Raw genomic sequence first — 19,872 nt, 5'->3', positions numbered from 1 at the left:
GTCCTTGTTTTGCTGTGATTGTACCCACAGTGTTTCTCTGCTATTGGCCCGATCAAAATGTACTTCGGCAAGAAACCCGGCTGAATGTGGAGCTGAACCGGCTGTGGGAGAATGTGGAGCCGGTGATTGGATGATAGACTACAGAGGTTAAAAATGCGTCTAAGTGCCCACGAGCGTGGGGACTCGTATGAACACCAGTCGTTCATGAAAGGAGACTCAAACGCTCCCACTGTTCAAAGTTCGATTTGACATACTCTTTCGCGAAACGTCGATTGCGATGAAATTGCGCGCATTACAGCACTAAAATAGAAATTATATGCTTCAGGGCTTATACCTTTTTGCAAGCAGCGCTGCCGTGTGGGGAGACAGTTGGTGACAAGTTGGTGCTTCAACATCTGCCGATTTTCTGAATGGTCATTTCAGTTCAGTTATCAAAATGATCCTCGCCATTACTGCGTCGTCTCCTCGGCGTTTAACATGGACTGCTCACTGATGATGTTAACTCATAATATAAAACTCACACGAGGTCACGTAGCCGTCAAGCTGAGCTTGTGGATCAGCTTTGTTTATTGGTTTTGGAGCATTCCAGTGAAAAGTATAATTGATGAAAAGAAATTTAGACGCATCTTACATTAACGAAAAAGTATATACAGACGTTATTATCATCGTTGTGCAAATCACAGTGCATTCTAACATATGCCTGATGCATTCAAATGTGCACATTTGAAAACGTCTTTTGAAAAAATATTCCCAACAGTGCACAAAGAATGTAAATTTCAGGAGCATTTTTGCGTTTTTAGTTTGGAGAATTTTGTGGATGTGTTCCAAGTGATCTAAGTTGTATGATGGGTCCTGTATTGGTGCATGGTGGGTAAAGCAGAGCCTTAAATTGGGGATAGGATCTCCCCATTTGGTGCAAGGGCAGGATGTCTTCAGGCCTAAGATCTTGGTGGTATATTTGCAATGGCTTGTAGCATTTGCTCTTATCGCTTAAAAGTAATTTATATTAGGTGGATTGAGTTTGTGTTCGATGGAAAGCAACCCATATCATGTGTGATTACGTGGTGTCTTGATTCATGCAAGTAATGCATTTTTTGGCAATTTTTGGTACAATATGGCTACCTAGACCATACAAGATCATGGTAGAATTAAGTATATGGGGCAGGGGGGTCCTCCACACTCACTTTTCCAGTTGTATACATGTTAGGAAATTTGAAAGCATTCTCCTTTTTGGGTGTTATCGTCTGACAGAAAAGAAGTCGGTTTGATTCCCCTCCAAAAAAAAAAAACGTTCCGGCGGGGTAGAATACACTCGAACATAAAAGCCATCAAGTTGCACTTTTATTACTCGGCTTCCTTTTTCTGGCTACAAATCACGCCCGCCCTGACAAGGGGATCCTCCAATAATGTTTCTGAGGATACCTCTTTGACATATGTTGCAATGGCGTCCACCTTTTCGGTAACCGATGGAGCATTTATTGCCCGTGTTTAACGCCTGAAACAAGTTCCTGCTTTTCTGGTTTAGTTAGCATGATGTAAGCTGAAGAGTACGAGTTTCTGGAAAATTCGATCTTTGACCCGCCATAATGGGTCAATTATAGACCAACAAGAAAGCTAGCAATAATCGCGAGATCTCGTGGAGACCAATCCACTGGTATTCCGCTTATTTCAATCGTCAAGTTTGAAAAGCAGGAGTGGGGGTCGCACTTCCCCCCTCCCCCCCCCCCCCATCTATCGGTCTGCGTTATGAGCAACGGCTTGTCAGCGTGAAGGTTAAAGAGATAGATCAAGTCATTTGTGTTTTGTAGAAGCGGGCAAGTTTTTATCTCTGCTATTCTGGGCGACGAGCTGGACTCCCGCTGACGATACCGACTGTCGCTGAGTCGTGCGTTTTCACCCAGACGACTACTTACCGTTTAATCCGTCGGTGCCATTGTCACTGAGCGTCACGAGGAGCTGTCATCGCCAGGTTCCAGTCAGCCATAGTGGTAAGCTCGGCCACAGGGCGCTCTCACCGTTCTGGCGTGTCGAGGAGACTGCTGTTGAGGGTCGGAGGAGCTGCTGACGGGGACAGGTCGACGTACGAGACGTTGTAGCGTGGACAGCCTGCCACCGAGGTCTCCAGCTTCGGGATGTGGATGTGGCCCTTCGCCTTCTCCACCTGCACTCCGATTCCGATCCAGAAGATGACGAGCAAGGCAGAGAAAATGCCCGACATGGCGCCCTGCGGCGGCGTCAGGCGGGCTGAGTGCGGGTATGCGCACTGCTGATGCGGACAGGTCAGGCTAGAGGGCAGAGCCTTCCGCTGCCAGCGCCGACACTCGTGTCACGTACGCCCTATAGCGGCAGGAGTTGAAGCTAAATGACGTCAAGCGGGCACACTCGATTTGTATGCAGCGCAGCGATTTCATAAATTGCCGAACATCCCTCTGATTTGAATACAGGGATACATTTGGATCATGGAAAATCATTTGAACAGTTGTCGGAAATGATGCAGGCAATGACGACCGAGGTATGTATGCGTTTGCACAATAAGGTGCTACACCAAAGGATCACTCACAATGTGGTTGGCCCAAGGGAAGAACAATCCCAGAGTGAACACTCCGAGAACCGGTCCCCCAACCATGCCGTATATGCTGAGAGCCGCCTGAAACAGGCGCACACACGCGCCGTAGGTCAGCAGGTGCCTGACTGAGGTTAGCAGTTTCGGGCCGAACATAACCTCTATCGAAGTCTCAACATAACCTGGCCTAGCGATAGCTCAGCCTGCCCTGATGTTAAGAATAAATCCAGCCTAACATGCTGTCAGCAGAAATCCGGAGCGGGCAAATAGTGAACGATAGTTATCACTTGAATTTGATTCATAGTCGACTAGTCATATACGATTACGTTGCAGCCAACATGTGTAGGAATACCGGTTTGGAATTTGATGTCATCTTTGTCGCTATTACTTTACATTTTATATGTAATTTAAGAACTTTGTATGAATCCACAAATGCTTACGTTGCATGTTGCACGCCCCACTATCTCCATTCGTTTCCGCTCGATTCGTCGGTTCTTGTCATTACCTGTAAGATGTCTCCAAGCTGTTCAGCAATAAACACCAGTAGAAATCCCAACACACCTGCGGTCAAAAGGAGAGGAATAAAACGTGGCAAGATGACAAGGCGATAGCGCATGGCACAACAGGAAGGGAAGTCCTATCATTGCTCTGAGGCACGAGTATTGGGAAGAAGTAGTTGAAAGCCAGCACTAATTGCTAGAACAGCAGCTCTGTATAATAAAGTTATGCCGCCTTATTTTCACCTGATTCAATCACCAATGTATGGATGCTAATAATATAATGGTACGTAATGTGCATGACACCTTCATTGCACCACATACGACCCAAATAAACGCCACGACGCTTGAAATCGAGCCAACGCTACGACACACGGCAGGGATTGGAGCGCAGCATCTGTTTCACACACAAGAGTGATGCCGAACAAGACAAACCCACCGAAGGCGACGGCCAGGGCGCGAGAGATGATGGTCTGCATCTGAGCCGTCAGCGGCCTGCTGACGCTGGGCATGATGAAGTCCTCCATGGTGATGGCCGCTAGCGAGTTGATCCCGGAGCTCACGGTGCTGACAGAAACTTCAGGTCACGTGCGCAGACGACACTGGGTCGTGCCGAGTCGCAAGCCAGCGGACAGTCGTAAAAGGGATTCAAGAAATAGGTAGCACATTGCATGGCGATTTCCTAGCGGTCTGTTAGGCTGGACGTCAGTACCTCTCACTTCTCAGCTGCCAGCGTGTTGCTCGGGTTTTTGGCCCACGCTGAGCCACGTAAGAATTTTGAAGTTGTAATGATAGGCATTTCCTGGAAGTCTACAGCTGACGTAAAATATGGGATGGTGAGAAGAAATCTAATCATGTCATTATGCGAAAAATTCCAATATTTCAGTAGATGCGACGACATGGCAGGTCCCAGCCAACTGGGGAAACGTCGTTTGGCAGGCAGATCACCCTTGGAACGTGCGGCGAAAGTAATGAGCAGAAAGAAGCAAGCCAAAGGCTCCTGGCATCAAATAGTTACATATAACATGTATAAATGGCCCGTTAACCATCCCGCTCCATTAGTGCACCGCTGGTGTCTGCCGAAGACACTAATATATATATATATATATATATATCTATATATATATATATATATAATATATATATATATATCTATATATATTGCCTAGATTATATATAATATATATCGGTATATTTTGGCAGAACATCTTCTTTATGCATGTCTGATTTAAAAACGCCTTTGACTCAGCAGTGACGAGCTTTTTTATGTATCTATTCAGCTTCCGGGCTTTTGACTTAGCGATGTCGTTAGGATCAAAGATAGTTCGCACAAAATCACTCTTATATTCGTCAATGTGTACATCCTTACGTTTTGAGATCTTAGTTCATCGTCCGATAGATATAAATGGCACAAGAAAACAGCTTTAGACTTTTAAGGATGTAAATTGTGCGTCACTACCTGGAGAACATGTTTAGTCCCGAGGAGACATGTGAAGGAATACCAAATTGAAATAAGGCAAGATCTTATTGCTACTTTGATGCATATACAATGCACGAATAACGGAACACTACAAAGACACATGGCCACAAATACATCGTAAGTATGTATCGCTCGCCATCTAAGAACTTAAGGGTTGTATATGTGTTAGCTTGTTTGGGGCTGGAGAGAGTTCGTTAACAAACACGCTTTCCCACATTTGAAGACGACTTCTGTCAATGCACGCCTGAAGAATGTCAGCGTTGTACATCCGTTGTTGTTGTGTCAATGTTCTGTCATGTTCGAGTCACATGTGCTCCAGAGATGCCCCGTCACGTAAGTGCATTGCCAGGCGTCGTGAGAGTGTCGTGGTTACGCTAGCGTAGTGTATGGAGCGAAATTTGCAGCCTTCAAGATGACATTTCAATTGATACACTACATTGATACACTTAAGTTTGTCAGGTTTGTCCCGGATGTTTCTCATAAGAAAGTTAGACCCTTTTATAATGCGATAATAAATGGCAATGTCTATTTTGAGGTCGTTCTTGCCTTTCACATGTTGAGAGATCATTTCCTGTAGAGCTTTTTCTTCTTGTGGCAGATGTGGCAAATGGCAGATGTCATTTGATTTTGATAATACAGTTGGACAGTTGATTGTCTGTCTTGTCTATTTGTCTTAGTTTCTTGTTAAAGTGCCTTGTTATTTGTCACTGTGATGCGTTTCCAACATCGGAATTTGAAAAAAACAACGGTTTTTTCCAAGAACTGGGTGATTCGCACCGACTCCAAATGTAACACTGTCCAATCAGAGCAATGGTTAAATACATGTCTAAGGAATGACCTTATGAAACTAGTTTTGTAGCGTCGAGGACATTCAATGTCAGCATTTACGCACCGTCCGTTGTTAGTCTGCTTCCGGTGTACAGTTGTTTTATATCGCTGTCTTTGTTCGTCAACATTGACATCAAGAAAGGGTATTAATTTTTGCACACGTAATTTGCTGTGAAGTTTAAATCAGATTTCTCTCCCAAGACATTTTTGAGACGTTGTAGTTAGTCAGTGCCCATAACCTCCGCAAAGGTATCTTATACATAGCGTCAGCAAATGTGCGGCCTTATGTTGCCATTTGGTAGTGAGTCGACTTCTATATGTCCCATAAAAACTTGGCAAATAAATGTCCAGGAGGAAAGCCCATCGCAACACCCTCAGTTTGGCAATACATTCGTCCACTAGGCCCACGAAAAGAAACTTCCAGCGTACAGGCTTCTAGTACTTGTTCAAAAAGGCGCCTTGAGATTTTAAGAGCGGGAATTTCGGGATGATTGTACACGCGGTCGAGGACGATAAATATGGCTCTTTCAATGAGCACGTTTGTAAAAAGAGATTTTCAACATCTAAAGAGGTTAGCAGACCCTTCGGCTGGATAGATTGCTTGACATCTTTAAACTCATTGCTTGACGACAAGCTGTAGGACACGGGAAGATAGGGGCACGGAAGGCCATTAAGACGTTTTGCATTTCGACAAGCTGGTGAATGGTTAAGGGTTATATGTTTAGTAAATGAACACATACATGACACTCATACATACCTTATAGTGTATATACATATAGTTTGGTATATATATATATATATATATTTATATATGTATATATATATATATACATATATATACATATATATATATGTATATATACACCAAGCTTTTGTACATCAATATATATATATATATTGATTACAAATGCGCCTGTACCATGCAGGTGCTTTCAGTAAAGGTAGCACTTTTGTGATATCGGTGATGCCTGAGCATCGCCGGTACCAGGACTTCTGGCTTGCATTGAAGCCAAAAACAGTGCGGCACCCATCCATCTGTGCTGTGGTCATTACGGGGATACCACAAATTTACAGCCAGGAAGAAAACACAACACCGTTAGGATATAACATCATCTACAGCTCCCACCTGGCAGTAAACCTGTTCGCCAGAACAAAATGGTCTTGTTGTCGACATGTTAGCATACACCAACCATTCTCACCGCCTGACAGCACCACTACCCAGCTCCCCGCCTGAGAGCGCCTTCGACTATTTCTCCACGCCTAAGAGCAACACTGTCCATGTCTTTTCACCTGAGAGGACCACCGTCCAGATATTCTCACCCGACAGCACCACCGTCCAGATATTCTTACCCGGGAGCACCGCGCCCACCACTCTAGCCTGAGAGCACCACCATCCCTGTCTCTCCTCATCCGAGAGCACCACTGGTACCATCTACATCTCCCCTCACCCGAGAGCACCACCGGCACCGGCACCATCTCCCCTCACCCGAGAGCACCGCTGGCACCGTCCCCATCTCCCCTCACCTGAGAGCACCACTGAAGATCCCGGCCACAAAGAGCCCTGGCACTCCCGGCGTCTCGCCAAGCGTATCCATCACAAACAGCGGGAACAGCTGGTCGGCCGTGCTCACGCTCCCTGAGCTCAGCGGGTCGCACAGCCGGTAGCGGGCGTAGATGACCAGACCAGCGTAGCTACACACGGTCAGCAGGAACAACAGGCCCGCCAGATTCAACCAGATGGCGCTGCCGACACGGGGTGAGTGGGGTAGATGGCGGCAGGAACAGGACCACTTCGTCGGGGTCGCTTAGTGATTTGGTTGTTCTCGAAAAGCTTTGGGCTTGTGGAACTGTTTTGTTTATGTACTTATTAAATGCCAATAAAAACCTGTTACGCCATCTGGAGTAAGGTAACAGCCATCATTCAACATCCCTTCACAGCGAAAAGTTTTGGCTCAGGTAGTTTTTAGTCACAAATCTTTGAGTCTGTTTCTATAAACGTGCCTCCCCCCCCCCCCCCCCCCCCCCCCACCTCCTGTTGAAGACGGATTCAACATAACTGCATGGTGTAAAGTGTAAAATCAAGCACCGTCAACAATGCTACGGTGTCCTTGTTACCGCAAGCGACACCATCACAAGAATGGCAAGGACAAACGAACAAATGAAAACTGCGCGTGTAGGGTGCAGAAACACAAGTGGCAGAGGGGCCATCAAAAAGTTAGCACCAAAGTGACACGCTGATGGTGACCGCCCGTTGCCTCATTAGTACGGGTGACATCGCCCTACGCAGTCCAGCTGTTCTCTGCCAATGACGCCTCCTCACTTGGCGGCGCGCCGCTTAGTGGGCACGCAGAGGTAGCGTTGGACCTGCGCCTGGTTCACGCCGTAGATGGTGATCCAGGTGAAGTAGCCGCCCACCACCAGAGTCCAGACTGTGTGCCGCACTCCTGGACTGGTGTTGAAGCTGCGGCATAGTCACAACATTCGGGTCACCGCGGTCCTGCTGATGCTTATGCTGTGATACTCGCAGGCGATTAAAACATTCACGGTGTCACACATCAGCCCAACAGGACACCCGTAATCCGCATGACAAATCTTATCCAAATCGTGGAACTCAGTTACAGTCAGGAAACCTGACGACTCGGGACCCTTCCATCCCCCTCCTCCCCTTTTCCCGGGGCGTTGTCGGAAGTCGGATGAGAGCTCAGAGTTCTTCCCTGCCATCAAGCGCCGTTGGTGACGCAGTAGCTCTAACACCATCCATCCGGAAGCTGTGGACATCTGCTCGGTGCATTGATAGCCACCCAGACAACCAGCGGAAGCCCTGAAGCCACTTACCCACTTACAGGGCCTTTGTCAGCCTCGGTGGACGTGCGACCTGCTATGATGGGACATCATTGAAATAACGGAGGCAATTGAAACCGGACGACTAAAGCAGCCACATAGCTGCCTGGACGTGATGGCAGAAGCCTGCATCAGGGCGCTAGCCGAGGTTTTGTAGAGCCGTGTAGTCGTGCGGCAATATGCGCCCGACGGAGGGTACATGACAGGCGGCGAGTGGATACCGAATGGGTGCTGGATCCCAGAAACGGACCTCGGCGCCTGGATCCTGAGCCCTGGATGCTACAATGCACGAGGTTCAATGCTAAGCTTCATCCTTGGTCTTGGGATTGTTTCGGATCATGCATCCGCACTGACTTGAGGCTCAAATATCTTCTAAGTTCGGCAGGGCGGCACACTGCAGTCAGAAGTACGGTCCATCATTTCGGCGTAATCGGTCTGAGTCATCGCGTTTTTTGTGTGGTAACGTGTTCGTTCCGGATATGTCGTCGGAGGGAGCGCACAGAATATATCTTAGTAAGCCGATCTGCATAAATTGTCGTTGCGCTCAGCCTTTTCAGTTCCAAACGCAAACCTTCATACGGCAAGAAGCTACCAGAGTTGTAACACCTTTGCCACATGTCTGTCCTGAAGTCAAGCCTCTGATGTCGTTTACATAATTTAATACATTCCATGCATCCCACACATCACCAGTGCATTGCATCAAGCTCTGTGTCTAAAAACCAGGCCCCTCAGTCGGGTTTCAGAGCTCCGCGAATGGCTCTGGTTGTTGTCATGCACACCTGATTCTTGGCAAGTTTGCAACGTACCCGGGGACGAATGAGTCCTGATCGGCCAAAATGGATTGCAGTTACCATTCCAAGATACCGACACGTCCTTGAATCCCGATTTCATTTCTAAGTTTAGTGAAAGGCGTCCCGAAATGCAGTCTTCCGTTGCATTTTGCCGAGCATGCCCTGGGTCCATCCTAACTGACGCGCATACGGAAGGATCTGGCGCGGTCCAGATACCATTTTGGTGGAAGTTATTCTGAACCCAAGGTTCACTCATGAACATTGTGATACAATCTGAGGGGACCTGATATCTATTTGTCGTGTCCAGTCTTACGTCTGGTGAGCACAGGGGCCACCGAGTTTGTCGGGCGGTTTTGCATAACTGTATGCAATAAAACCGCGCTGATCTTTTCCAGGGGCTGAGGACATAGAAGCGTCCTAATAAGGCGGCTAGGTAAACCGTTCAATTTATCAATGCATCAGCGCAGGTTGATGTGAAACTTTCACGAGAAATCCGTCTGCAATCCCGCTATATCGCGCTTCCATCGTTATCACCTCGCGGCCGGGGAGCGACCCATTCTGGGCCAGGGACGACGTCTCGCGTCACTGAATAAAGACGTGCCCGGCTGTCCCCTTGCCGGGCCGTACAAGCCGCTCCATGTGCATTAGCAGCATGTACTCGAACCTCGGGGCACAGCCATGCATATCTGCCACATGCAGGCGCGCGCCAATACGCATTCAAAAGGAGCTCTCAAATGACCTTGGCTCGGCAAGCGTGGTCTCGGTGAGCACATGCTTTGCCTGATACCCTGGGCGTCCTTGGTCTGAAGCTTGGTCAGCTATGATGAGCTCAGTGTGTCGGAGACTTCTCATCGCCTGAACATGCCGCGACAATTATTTGCACGTCTGCTTGCGCGCGTAGGGCAGCGTTTCAATCAGCATGCTGTGCTCTGCGCGGCTGATGTAGACAACCTGGCATGTCAAGCTGCCTAATTATAACGTGACGGCGTGGGTCTGATTGGTTCGTCGCTTCGTCGTGTATGCCAGAGAGCAGTTGAAAAGCCACGGGATCACTTATCTGATGCAGGGCTTGGCGCCGCTACGGGTGCCTCTCATAAGTCGGAGAGACGCAAAATTGCTTTTATGCAAATGTGCTACTAAAGCAATAAAAAGTGCGCCGCATCGCCGCCACCTCAGACTGGTGATGGGAAAATGGGCGAGGGTCAATGGTGGGACAAAAACGTTGCAATTAATTTAGCACATGTCGGTTTTATCTGTCACGGTTTTAGGCCACCCTTTTTAGGCGGTGCATCTCAATGAACAGATTATTCAGGAGAAGACGGCCGCGTTGGACAGAGAGGTTGATCCGACCGAATGTTGATCGGGTTTTTCTTCAGCACATCTAGCTGTCGTAGCTGTAAGCTCTGAAAAGGACAGCCAGAGCTGTGCCCTCCGCGGTGAGGTCCTGAGTCGCCCGGTCCACTCTGTGGTCCAGAGCTGCGCCCTCACGGTCACCTTGGTCAGATGAGAGCGCTGGTAAGTCGGGAGTCACGTGAGGGGATGCAAACACCCGCAACACGTGTAAACGCCCAGGAAATATGTCTGCAACGTAGTTACTTCGTACGCTGTGACCTCACTTGAAGAACTCGATGCGGTTTCCTTCAACAGCTCTCTCCCAGACAACATCGAATCCGCCAACATCGTATGATCCCTTGATGATGATGGCCAGCATCGAGGCGAACATGATGGCCATCTGAATGGTGTCCGTCCAAAGAACAGCCTTGATGCCTCCCTGCAGGGCAGCAGAAGACGAACGTGATAATGAATGAAGATTTTTCGCACACCACTACCTCAAACTTCATCAAATTTTTCGGTATTGTGATGCATATCACAAGATACACGGAACGAAAGTTACAGGCATATGCGCATGATCATTTTGTTGCATTTTCGCAGCATTTTTGGCCGAACTGAATTAATCGGTCGATACAAAGCGTATTTTCCTGTCAACAGACAACACAAATTGATATGGCGATAGCAAAGGTAACTATTGCCGGTGCGCCAATATTTTGCATCAATTAATACCCCGACTACTTGTAAAACTGGTCGCTACATCCATGCTCCAAAGCTCTTATCTGGCAGCCCTCACCAGAGCTGTGTAGAAGATGCAAACGAAGAAGATCAGACAGACGGACAGGTAGACATTGACACCGGTCACTGTGAAAAGAGCGCAAGGAAGTGAACATCTGCGGCTGTTCTGTCGTTAGCTACTGGTAACGGAGAACATAAAGGAGGGAATAGAGCATGCGTACATTTGGTTGACGATATGATGCACAATGCGGACAAGATAGCACATTATGCACATGAGAAGCGAGGACACACAGATGCATAATAGTGAGACCGCAACATGAGGAAGCGTTGGCTAGGAAGACCGAGAAACATTTCTTCACCTTGTGCCAGTGCAAGGGATGGTGCGTATACGACGATGGCCATATAGATGCTCTGAAGACAGAAAACAACCGCTGATGTCAGACGATCGAGTAGCCATGGCGCGCTCCTCAGCCGGGCGCGAAGTCCTGGTCAAGCTCTCATTTACAACCGCGGTGATCACGTACATGTATGCTCGTGTGGGCCCACACAGCAGCAACTTTGGAAAATACTTGAAGCACATGTGTTTGCATCCGCCCCGCCGAATTCCCTTCTCCTTGCAGGCGAAATCAGTGCGGTCAGCAGCACGAGACTCGCTCGACCGGCACCCTTTGCCTTGGGTCACGATGTCTGCTGCCGAAACCCGCAATCCACCGGTCGAGCGCGGTCGACGCCCACCATCCGACACGAAATCTGACCGGTACGGCATGACCATCACGCGACCCAGCCGTCCAGTGAAAACAGCGTCCATGAGCGACGCGTCTGCCGGGCTCGCTCACGAGCGTGCGCCAGCGCGGGGTCGGGCTGGGTGGTCGAGACGATACATGTTTACACTCCGCCGTGTGCCGACGCGCCACTGAGAGCAGCGCTGGGCCAGCGCGTCCGGCGCCCGCGGCGTCCGACCGTTACCATCTGAATGCAGAAGAGACAGGCGCCGGTGACGCGGACCCTGCGGTGGAAGCGTCTCTCCAGATACTGCGAACGGGGACGACGGACATTAGCGGCGCTGCGTGGCGGCGATTCGACGGCGAGCCCCGTGCCCCCGCCACCTGAACAGCGCGGCGGGCCACAGCGAGCACGGGGCTTAGTCAGTGTTGAGCAGCTCTGAGCCCTGGGCCCGCTGGAAGGCCCCGCCGTCGGGTACCACTTCCACAAACTGGGATAATCGACGGCGAGTCTGGCGCGGCTGCTCGCCAGCTGCTGTGCTTTCCGCCTGTGCTGCTTGCATATCGCATGTCACGCGCGGCTCTGATGGGACCGGATTAAGCCAAATCGTGCTGTGCTCATTGCTTCGTCAGAAGGAGCACAATCAAACGATATGAATGGAAGAATAGAATTGATTTTGCTGGAGTAGAATCAAACATCATAGTGTGCTGATAACTGGTACTGGGCTTTCTGAGTCATGAACCGCTACAACACTAGATCATGCTGCTTCGGGTTCAAAGGGTACATACATCCGTAACATACAACAATACTCGATGCAGTGTTCGGCAACGGACGAGGAGATTAAACGAGTCACCGTTTGGACTTCGTGCCTGTTCTTTATCATCATAAAGAGGTATCTGATAAACCACGTATGCGTGTCTGTCTTCTGATGGGCGTCATTGCTAGAGAAGGACATTCGGACATAGTGCTAGGACACAGTGTCGTCGCACGCATGCCTGGTGTGTGTTAGTATGAGCCCGTTTGCTACATGAATGCATAAGTTCACCCATTATCGACGCATCTTACTGAAGCATAGGAGCCCGTTCAAGTGCACTGGCGACGCGTTGAGCCTAACAACGATGGCAGAGCCCATGAATTCGTTGTCAGTGTTCTAGGCGTTCAATTAACACACCACTGAATGTCTTAGTCACATACTATCTAGCCGATCATCGTTTCTCTCGGAGCGTTTCAACCCTGCACAGACTCGCCTCGTAGACCAGGTGACCAGGCGACCATGAATTCGTTGTTAGTGTTCCAGGCGCTCAACTAAAACACCGTTGAATGCCACGGTCGCATACTCACTAGCCGACCATCGTTTCTCTCGGAGCATCTTAACCCCGCACAGACTCGCCTCGTAGACCAGGTGACCAGGCGACCATGTATTCGTTGTTACTGTTCCAGGCGCTCAACTAAAACACCGCTGAATGCCACGGTCGCATACTCACTAACCGACCATCGTTTCTCTCGGAATATCTCAACCCCGCACAGACTCGCCTCGTAGACCGAGATCAGCTGGAGGTCAAAGAAAACAGGCATGTACAGGTAGGCGGCAGCCGGCGTCACGATCAGATAGGAGAAGGCGATGACCCAGTACTGGGTGCCGTACTGGTACACCTCGGCCGGCGTGCCCAGCAGCGTGATGGCTGACATGAAGCTGGAACGCAACAGGTGATGCATGAGCACAGCGAGCCTTCCTGTGAAATCAAGCACATTGCCACAATGGTCTTTGGGGAAAGGCCAGAGCTCTGCGAGCTGCTGTATGAGTTGTGCGAGCTCTGCGAGGTCTGCTTTTTCGTTTAAGTGAGAGTAATTGCACAATGCGGAAAATACACATGCCTGACTTTCAACACCATCGAAAAATCCGCTGTTTCGAACTGGCTACGGTTCGAAACAGCGGATTTATATATATATATATATATATATATATATATATATATATATATATATGTATATATATTTATACACATATATATATATATATATATATATATATGCATTCATATATAAACAAATGTACATATATATATATATATATATATATATATATATATATATATATATATATATATATATATGTGTGTGTGTGTGTGTGTGTGTGTGTGTGTGTGTGTGTGTGTGTGTGCTTGTTTCCACGTGCGTGCGTGCGTGCGTGCGTGCGTGCTGTGTGTGCCCGCCATATTGGAGAATCTACGCATTCATACGATTATGTGGCGATTTTCTTGTGTCTGTCTGAGGTAGCAATTTGAGGTCACAGACAACCACATGGCATGCAGCCCGTAACCCTGGGCCTCCTAGGAATTGGTCTAAAGCGCTGGGCATGACGGCCCGTAAACAAGATACGTGCCAGGGTAAGTTGATGTAAACGGGCCAGTGAAAACACACCGTCCATTTTGCGTTTTACGCCAGGGTCACTAGAACTTCGAAAGCCAGATAATGTTTGGCACTGTTGATTTAACACGAGAGGGTGGTGAAAAGCGGTCAGGTTCACCGGGTAGTACCACTTGCTAAAATATTTCCACCAAATTGAGGGCCGTAGGAACACCCCAAAAGGGACAAAGGCAAATCAACACCTTAATAAATTCATTTTTTTTACATTCACCACCGTGCGGTTCCCCTGGCTGGTTTACTACACTTGCTTTAAGCAGAAGTTTGCTTTAAGGGTTCATCTGCTAAGTTTAAGCCACAACATGAGCACGATGGCTTTACCACAGTGTGACCATTCCGCCTTGAATTAAATTAAATTCCGCCTTAAATTCCGCCGACATCAAATGCCTCCAAGCCATGGTGATTTCAAGTGCAGGTGATTAATAGATGCTAGTAATGTTCACTCACATTTTGAATTTATAAATGAACTGAATGACAGCAATAACTCAAACCCCCCATTACGTCACTTCAACAATCAAGCAAATTATGCCTACGAGTTCGTAGCGTTACCACGGGAGGCGAGCCTCAAAGGTGGGCTTTCAATTGCAAGATTGCAGGTGTTCGAGGTCCGTTGTGGCGTAAAACTGCTTGTTGGGTTCTGAATGTTTTGCCCATTTAGTGACTCACAAAAATTAGAAATGTGTTTTGATAGTTCCAGTACCTTTAAGGTGTGATGGCGGCATTATTCCATTCGCTAGAAAAGGGGTGTTTGAGACACTTCTGAATATCTCCGAAACCAATTCAACCATAGGTGGGGAACACGCGAAAGAAGTGGAAAGGGGAAGTAACAAGCAACAAGCCAAGCGGCCGCGCACTGAGCAGCGGAACCGGGGCAGCTCTGCCCGGTCGTCTGCCCAGGCCCTGCCGCCTCCCGGCCGAGCTGCTCGGATGTCATTGACCTGGGCGAAGATGGCGGTAGGGTGCGGCCGCGACACGGCCGCTCGGTCTTGCGGAACTCCAGAACATCGGCAATACGAGCTTCGTGAACGCGTGGGTGTAATGTCTGAGCAACACCCGTGCGCTGCATGACTACATCCTTCGAGACGAGTACTTGGGAGAGCTCGACACGACCACCTCCGCCATGGAGCGTGCTTTCATCAGAGCATTTGTCACGCTAGTGTGGTACCTATGGAAGAACCCAGATGTGACCGACCGGGCGCTGACCATCTCCCCGTTGAAGGTCGAATTCCAGCAGCCTGCCGCCCGATTCACCGGTCATCAGCAGCAGGACGCACGAGAGTTCCTCATATACCTGATGGAGGGCTTGCGCGAGGACGTGAACCGTGTTGGAAACCAGCCCGAGCCCAAACCTACCCACTTTGATGGCAGCCTTAGTGCTAGTCAGAAACCGCTGGGGGCCTGCAAGCGCTTCCTGCTGCTGAAGAACTCGAGTGTTGTTGACCTGTTTGTCGGACAGCTCAAGTCCACGCTGCGGCGCACGGTTTGCGTCCACGCGTCCCTGACGCTTGACCCCTTCTGGGACCTGAGCCTACCGACCCCATCGATAGCGGGCCAGGTGCGCTTGCAGGACTGCTTTGGCCTTTTTGCCAAGGAAGAGATGCTTGGTGGAGAAGGAAAACCGACGTGCTTCATGTGCTAGAAGGGTCAAAGGTGATCCAAAGCCTTCAAGATTCAGAGGTTCCCACGCATCCCTGTAGTGCACCTGAAGCGGTTCTTGCTGCAGCTGGATCACAACGGGCACAAGCTTTATGCAACTGAGGACTTCTCCGCCGGTGTTCTGGACCTGTCGCCATACTGTGCCGTTCCGAGAGGCTGGATTTACGAGCTGTCCGGCGTGGAGCACCATTCTGGTGTGGCGCACTCGGGCCACTACACGGCCCACTGCAACACCCCGATTTAGAAGTCTGGCACGAGTACAGCAACGCGAGAGTTCAGCCCACCCATATGCACCGCGCCAACAGCTGCGAAGCGTACAAGCTGTTCTTTTCTTAGCTGGCCAGTAGCTAATCTGGCGCCGGCCTAAACGCCAGCACTCAAAGGAGTTTGAGAGGGCTGGCCATCCTTTCGTTTTGCCGGCTAAATACTAGCCCTGTTAACTTAGGAAAATAAATGGTTGCGGTATAATCATGCAAACTCGTGAACGTATACGACAGAAAAGGCGTAGGCAGTCGACAACCCGTAGGCCAGTTTGGTACCCTAATGCCGGTGGTATCATGACGCATGTGTGTCAAAACACCACATCCATGATAGCGATTGTTGGATGTGCTGAGGAGGCAGGGCGATGCTGGATGTATTGTCAATCCCATGCCCTACGCTTCTTCAATCATTGGGCTAATTCTTAATCTATTCTAGTCGCAAGTGTGGGTTTTTTAGAAATGTGATTACTCTGAAGCATTACCCACCCCCCTACGCTGAAAGGACAATGGTACATTCGGATCGTGCGTTTGATCCCCCAATGGATTTATTTTGCGCGTCTGAGTGCGTGTCTTCCGGTCTTGCTCCATGCCATCCACCATGGGAGAAAGGTAAGGCCACAAGTGCAAAACGTGTGCGTTGAAAACATGGATGCAAGCTAACCTGAGAGCCGAAAACAACCAAATTTACGCAAAAGCGCTTTACCCTTGTACCATTCTTCAACCGTGACATATTTCCGCCAAAGCTCATTCGGCAGGGCTGGGCAGAAAATGGACATATCTTTCCGAAAAATAACCAGCCATTGACCGGCCTTCTCGGTGCAAAACCATCGACTGGAAGGAGGGGAGGGGGGGGGGGGGGGGCAAATTCCAGCCCACCTCTCTTGCTTATCTCACGAACGGCAGATCCGAATTATAAAATTACCATGGCGATCGATAACGCCAAGGCGTATGAAGTCAGACCACAAAACAAACTTAACACTGCACGGACCGGGGAGAAGGAATGTACCCAGTTTTAATTAACTTCTGTGAGGAACACCTCGCTAGACCTGGAAAAGGCAAGGTAGAAAACTCTTTCAGATCAAATTCTCGTTCTTGTTAGTTCCTTTGACATCATCCCAGAATGAAGATTGCTTTTCCTGGATTCCTCGGCATTATGTCGGGCTAGATCTTGTCTCGTTGAATCCCTTGGTGTATTCTAGACCCGATCTTGGCTTTCACTGGTTGAAACCACCATGTAGCCTTGTATCGGGCTGGATTGTTTTTTTTTGGGGGGGGGGGCGGTTTGCCAGCTTGTTATCAGGCAAGAGTTTGCGTGCTGCGGGATCTTTTGGCCTTATGTCAGGATGAAAGCTGGTTCTCCATGGTTACCTTGGCTTGATTTCAGACTACTACCCGAGTTCTTCCTGCTTCTGGAACCAATAACTAGGAACCCATTCCCGGGAAAACGGCATTGGAACAAGACAAATGTCAGATGTTATGTAAGAATAGCAGAGCGAATAGTTCTGCCAAGTACACGGAGCTACCATCCCAACATCTTTAGAGCAATGTGCTTCACATACCACTGATCATCTGTTGTGGCCGTCTGTTTTGAAGAATAATCTAGTCATCAGTGTGACCAAAACAGCAACGCCGACGCTTGACATTCAGTTGGTCAAAGTGTTAATCAACATTTGTTACCACTATGGGGCGATGAGGTCATTAAAAGGAAACAAAAATCCCGTGCCGTCGGCTGACCGGGTGGCACGACCAATACAGTAGCACAGGACCCCGGGGGAAGAACATTATCAAGACTAGTGCGGGACGGGCGTTACCAACCATGGACTCCAAAAGCTTTCCCAGGCGATGGGATAGTGGGTGAGCGCTGTGGTCCTATTACCCTCATCGTCGACTAACTGCGGGACTTGGTGCAATGGCAAGGAGCTCTCACCTGGCGATGAGGGACATGGCGGCGGGCACGGTGCCCATCTGACGACCTCCCAGCAGGTAACCCGTGTTGTCTTTCATCTCGTGGCCCTTGCAGACGCCAAAGTAGACACCAATGCCCAGCGAGAGCAGGAGGAGCAGCCCGAACACGGCATAGTCAAGCGCCGAGAAGCGCCGCACCAGCTCGTCCACGTTGATGCCAAGCCTCTCCACCGTCGCGGCCGTGGCAGGTATCGACGACGCCATCTTGTTGGTACGGGGAAGGAAACAGAGGTGGATAGGAAGCCCACCACCTGCCCTGCGAGGTGAGACCGCGACGCTACATGTATATGAAAACTTAAGATTAATATGTAGACAGACGAGTTGACCAAGAATTATCTTTCATAGCAATTTTGGATCCGTCACATACATTGGGCAAAAAATCAAGCGGTCCAGAGGCCCGTTGAGCTTAACTTCACTTGGTGCACATCAGTGCGTTTCATTAAGACTCAATAACTCGGTGTAAACCAAAGCCCATGTTCAGCTTAGGGAATCACCTCACATTTACGTGCTGTTACGGCGAATTGACCACCAATTCGGGTAACAGCAGCGCCGGAAATTTCCCGTTTTTAACTAGCACGACCGCACCAACATCCTACTCACGATAAGGATCGAATGAACTCACTAGACTGGAAAAAATTGATAACAATTTTGGCTATCTAACGTATTTACGACGGGTTCGAGCGACAACAATAGCACGTCTAGGAGACGAGCATTCTGCTCACCAGCGGCACGCTGATGATATCTCCGCGATCTCGACAGACCTGAAGGACGGCCCAGGCGACGCAGTCGCTCGGTTCGGCTCACTGCTTCAGCGAGGCCCGGCTCGGCCCAGACCCCGCCAGGTCTGCCGGCGGCCCCGCGGCTGGGCGCGGATCCCCGCGGCTCCTCTCGGACCCGCGAGCGGTCGGCACTGATGCAGCGGCACGGCGGAGCCCGGCCGGCCAGCCGCCGCGCCAGACGGGCGTTTGTTGCCGAGCACGTCGGCAGAGCAAAAACTAAATTTAAACTGCACCGAGGCCATCGCACTGCGCCACTGCACGGCTGATCGGCAATAGAGCGTTCGGTTTGGAGATAACAGCGCCCGTCGAGGCGTCGGCGGACGGAGTTATTCATGCATGCTGCCTGGGCGCATGGGCTTATCTGGGTGCCAGCACCGCGCATATCCAGTCGAACGCTTGCCTTGTACGTGCCCGTATGTTTGTGTAACGTCACAAATGCTCAGAAAATACTGAGATCGCGGCGTGTTTTTTAACATGGTCGTCCACGGCTTCTCAACAACTCGTTTGGCAAGTCGCTGTGTCGACACTGCTTGCGCCATGTTTTCCACCAAGTAAGCGTTGGTTAATGAGCAAATGCCCGTCAGGTGTACAGCTCTCTGCAGGATGTCGCCGACGATAACCTGTTGCCGGGCTCAACCGAGTCCGAAAGAAGAACAAGGAGTGCGCTTGCCTGCTGTACATCATTGCATGGATCACCTGTTGAAAATCGTCAGCCATTCCTTTTCACCCTCAAAATAAGTCGGCATCTACCTTTCCATATCACCAGTCCTGGTTTCGACCTCGCAGTTGCATCGAGCTCAGCGGCCGTGTTTCTTCTCCCCCCCCCCCCCCCCCCGCCCCCCCAGCTCTCACAGACATCCATGACGGGCGGAGCGGCGTCCGTATCAGGTTGTTGGCACGCCACCGCGCCTCCGAAGTGGATCCGTTGTCTCCGCGGCTACCGCCTCTGGGCGACCAGAGGTCGGCGGCAGCCGCGCCACGCGGTACGTTCCGTCCAG

The 19,872-nt window shown here is 49.8% G+C and overlaps 1 protein-coding gene across 1 annotated transcript; it reads right to left on the bottom strand.

Annotated features, from left to right (window-relative positions):
- Positions 1 to 2,560: 2,560 nt before the first annotated feature.
- On the bottom strand, positions 2,561 to 18,983 carry LOC119109548 (sodium-coupled monocarboxylate transporter 1; the record flags this gene model as incomplete). Its single annotated transcript, XM_037233215.1, is given in 12 exon segments — positions 2,561 to 2,647; positions 3,069 to 3,124; positions 3,500 to 3,627; positions 6,893 to 7,111; positions 7,689 to 7,829; positions 10,617 to 10,771; positions 11,126 to 11,193; positions 11,427 to 11,478; positions 12,034 to 12,099; positions 13,324 to 13,483; positions 18,058 to 18,351; positions 18,818 to 18,983. Coding segments are annotated over 11 exon segments (1,374 nt in total), but the record flags the coding sequence as incomplete, so codon positions are not given.
- Positions 18,984 to 19,872: the final 889 nt, after the last annotated feature.

Source organism: Pollicipes pollicipes, unplaced genomic scaffold, assembly GCF_011947565.3.
Source record: "Pollicipes pollicipes isolate AB1234 unplaced genomic scaffold, Ppol_2.1 Scaffold_7231;HRSCAF=8579_pilon_pilon_pilon, whole genome shotgun sequence".
Taxonomy (NCBI): Eukaryota; Metazoa; Arthropoda; class Thecostraca; order Pollicipedomorpha; family Pollicipedidae; genus Pollicipes; species Pollicipes pollicipes.
Note: the sequence above shows the minus strand (reverse complement) of the source record. Positions and strands in the feature narration are given on the sequence as shown.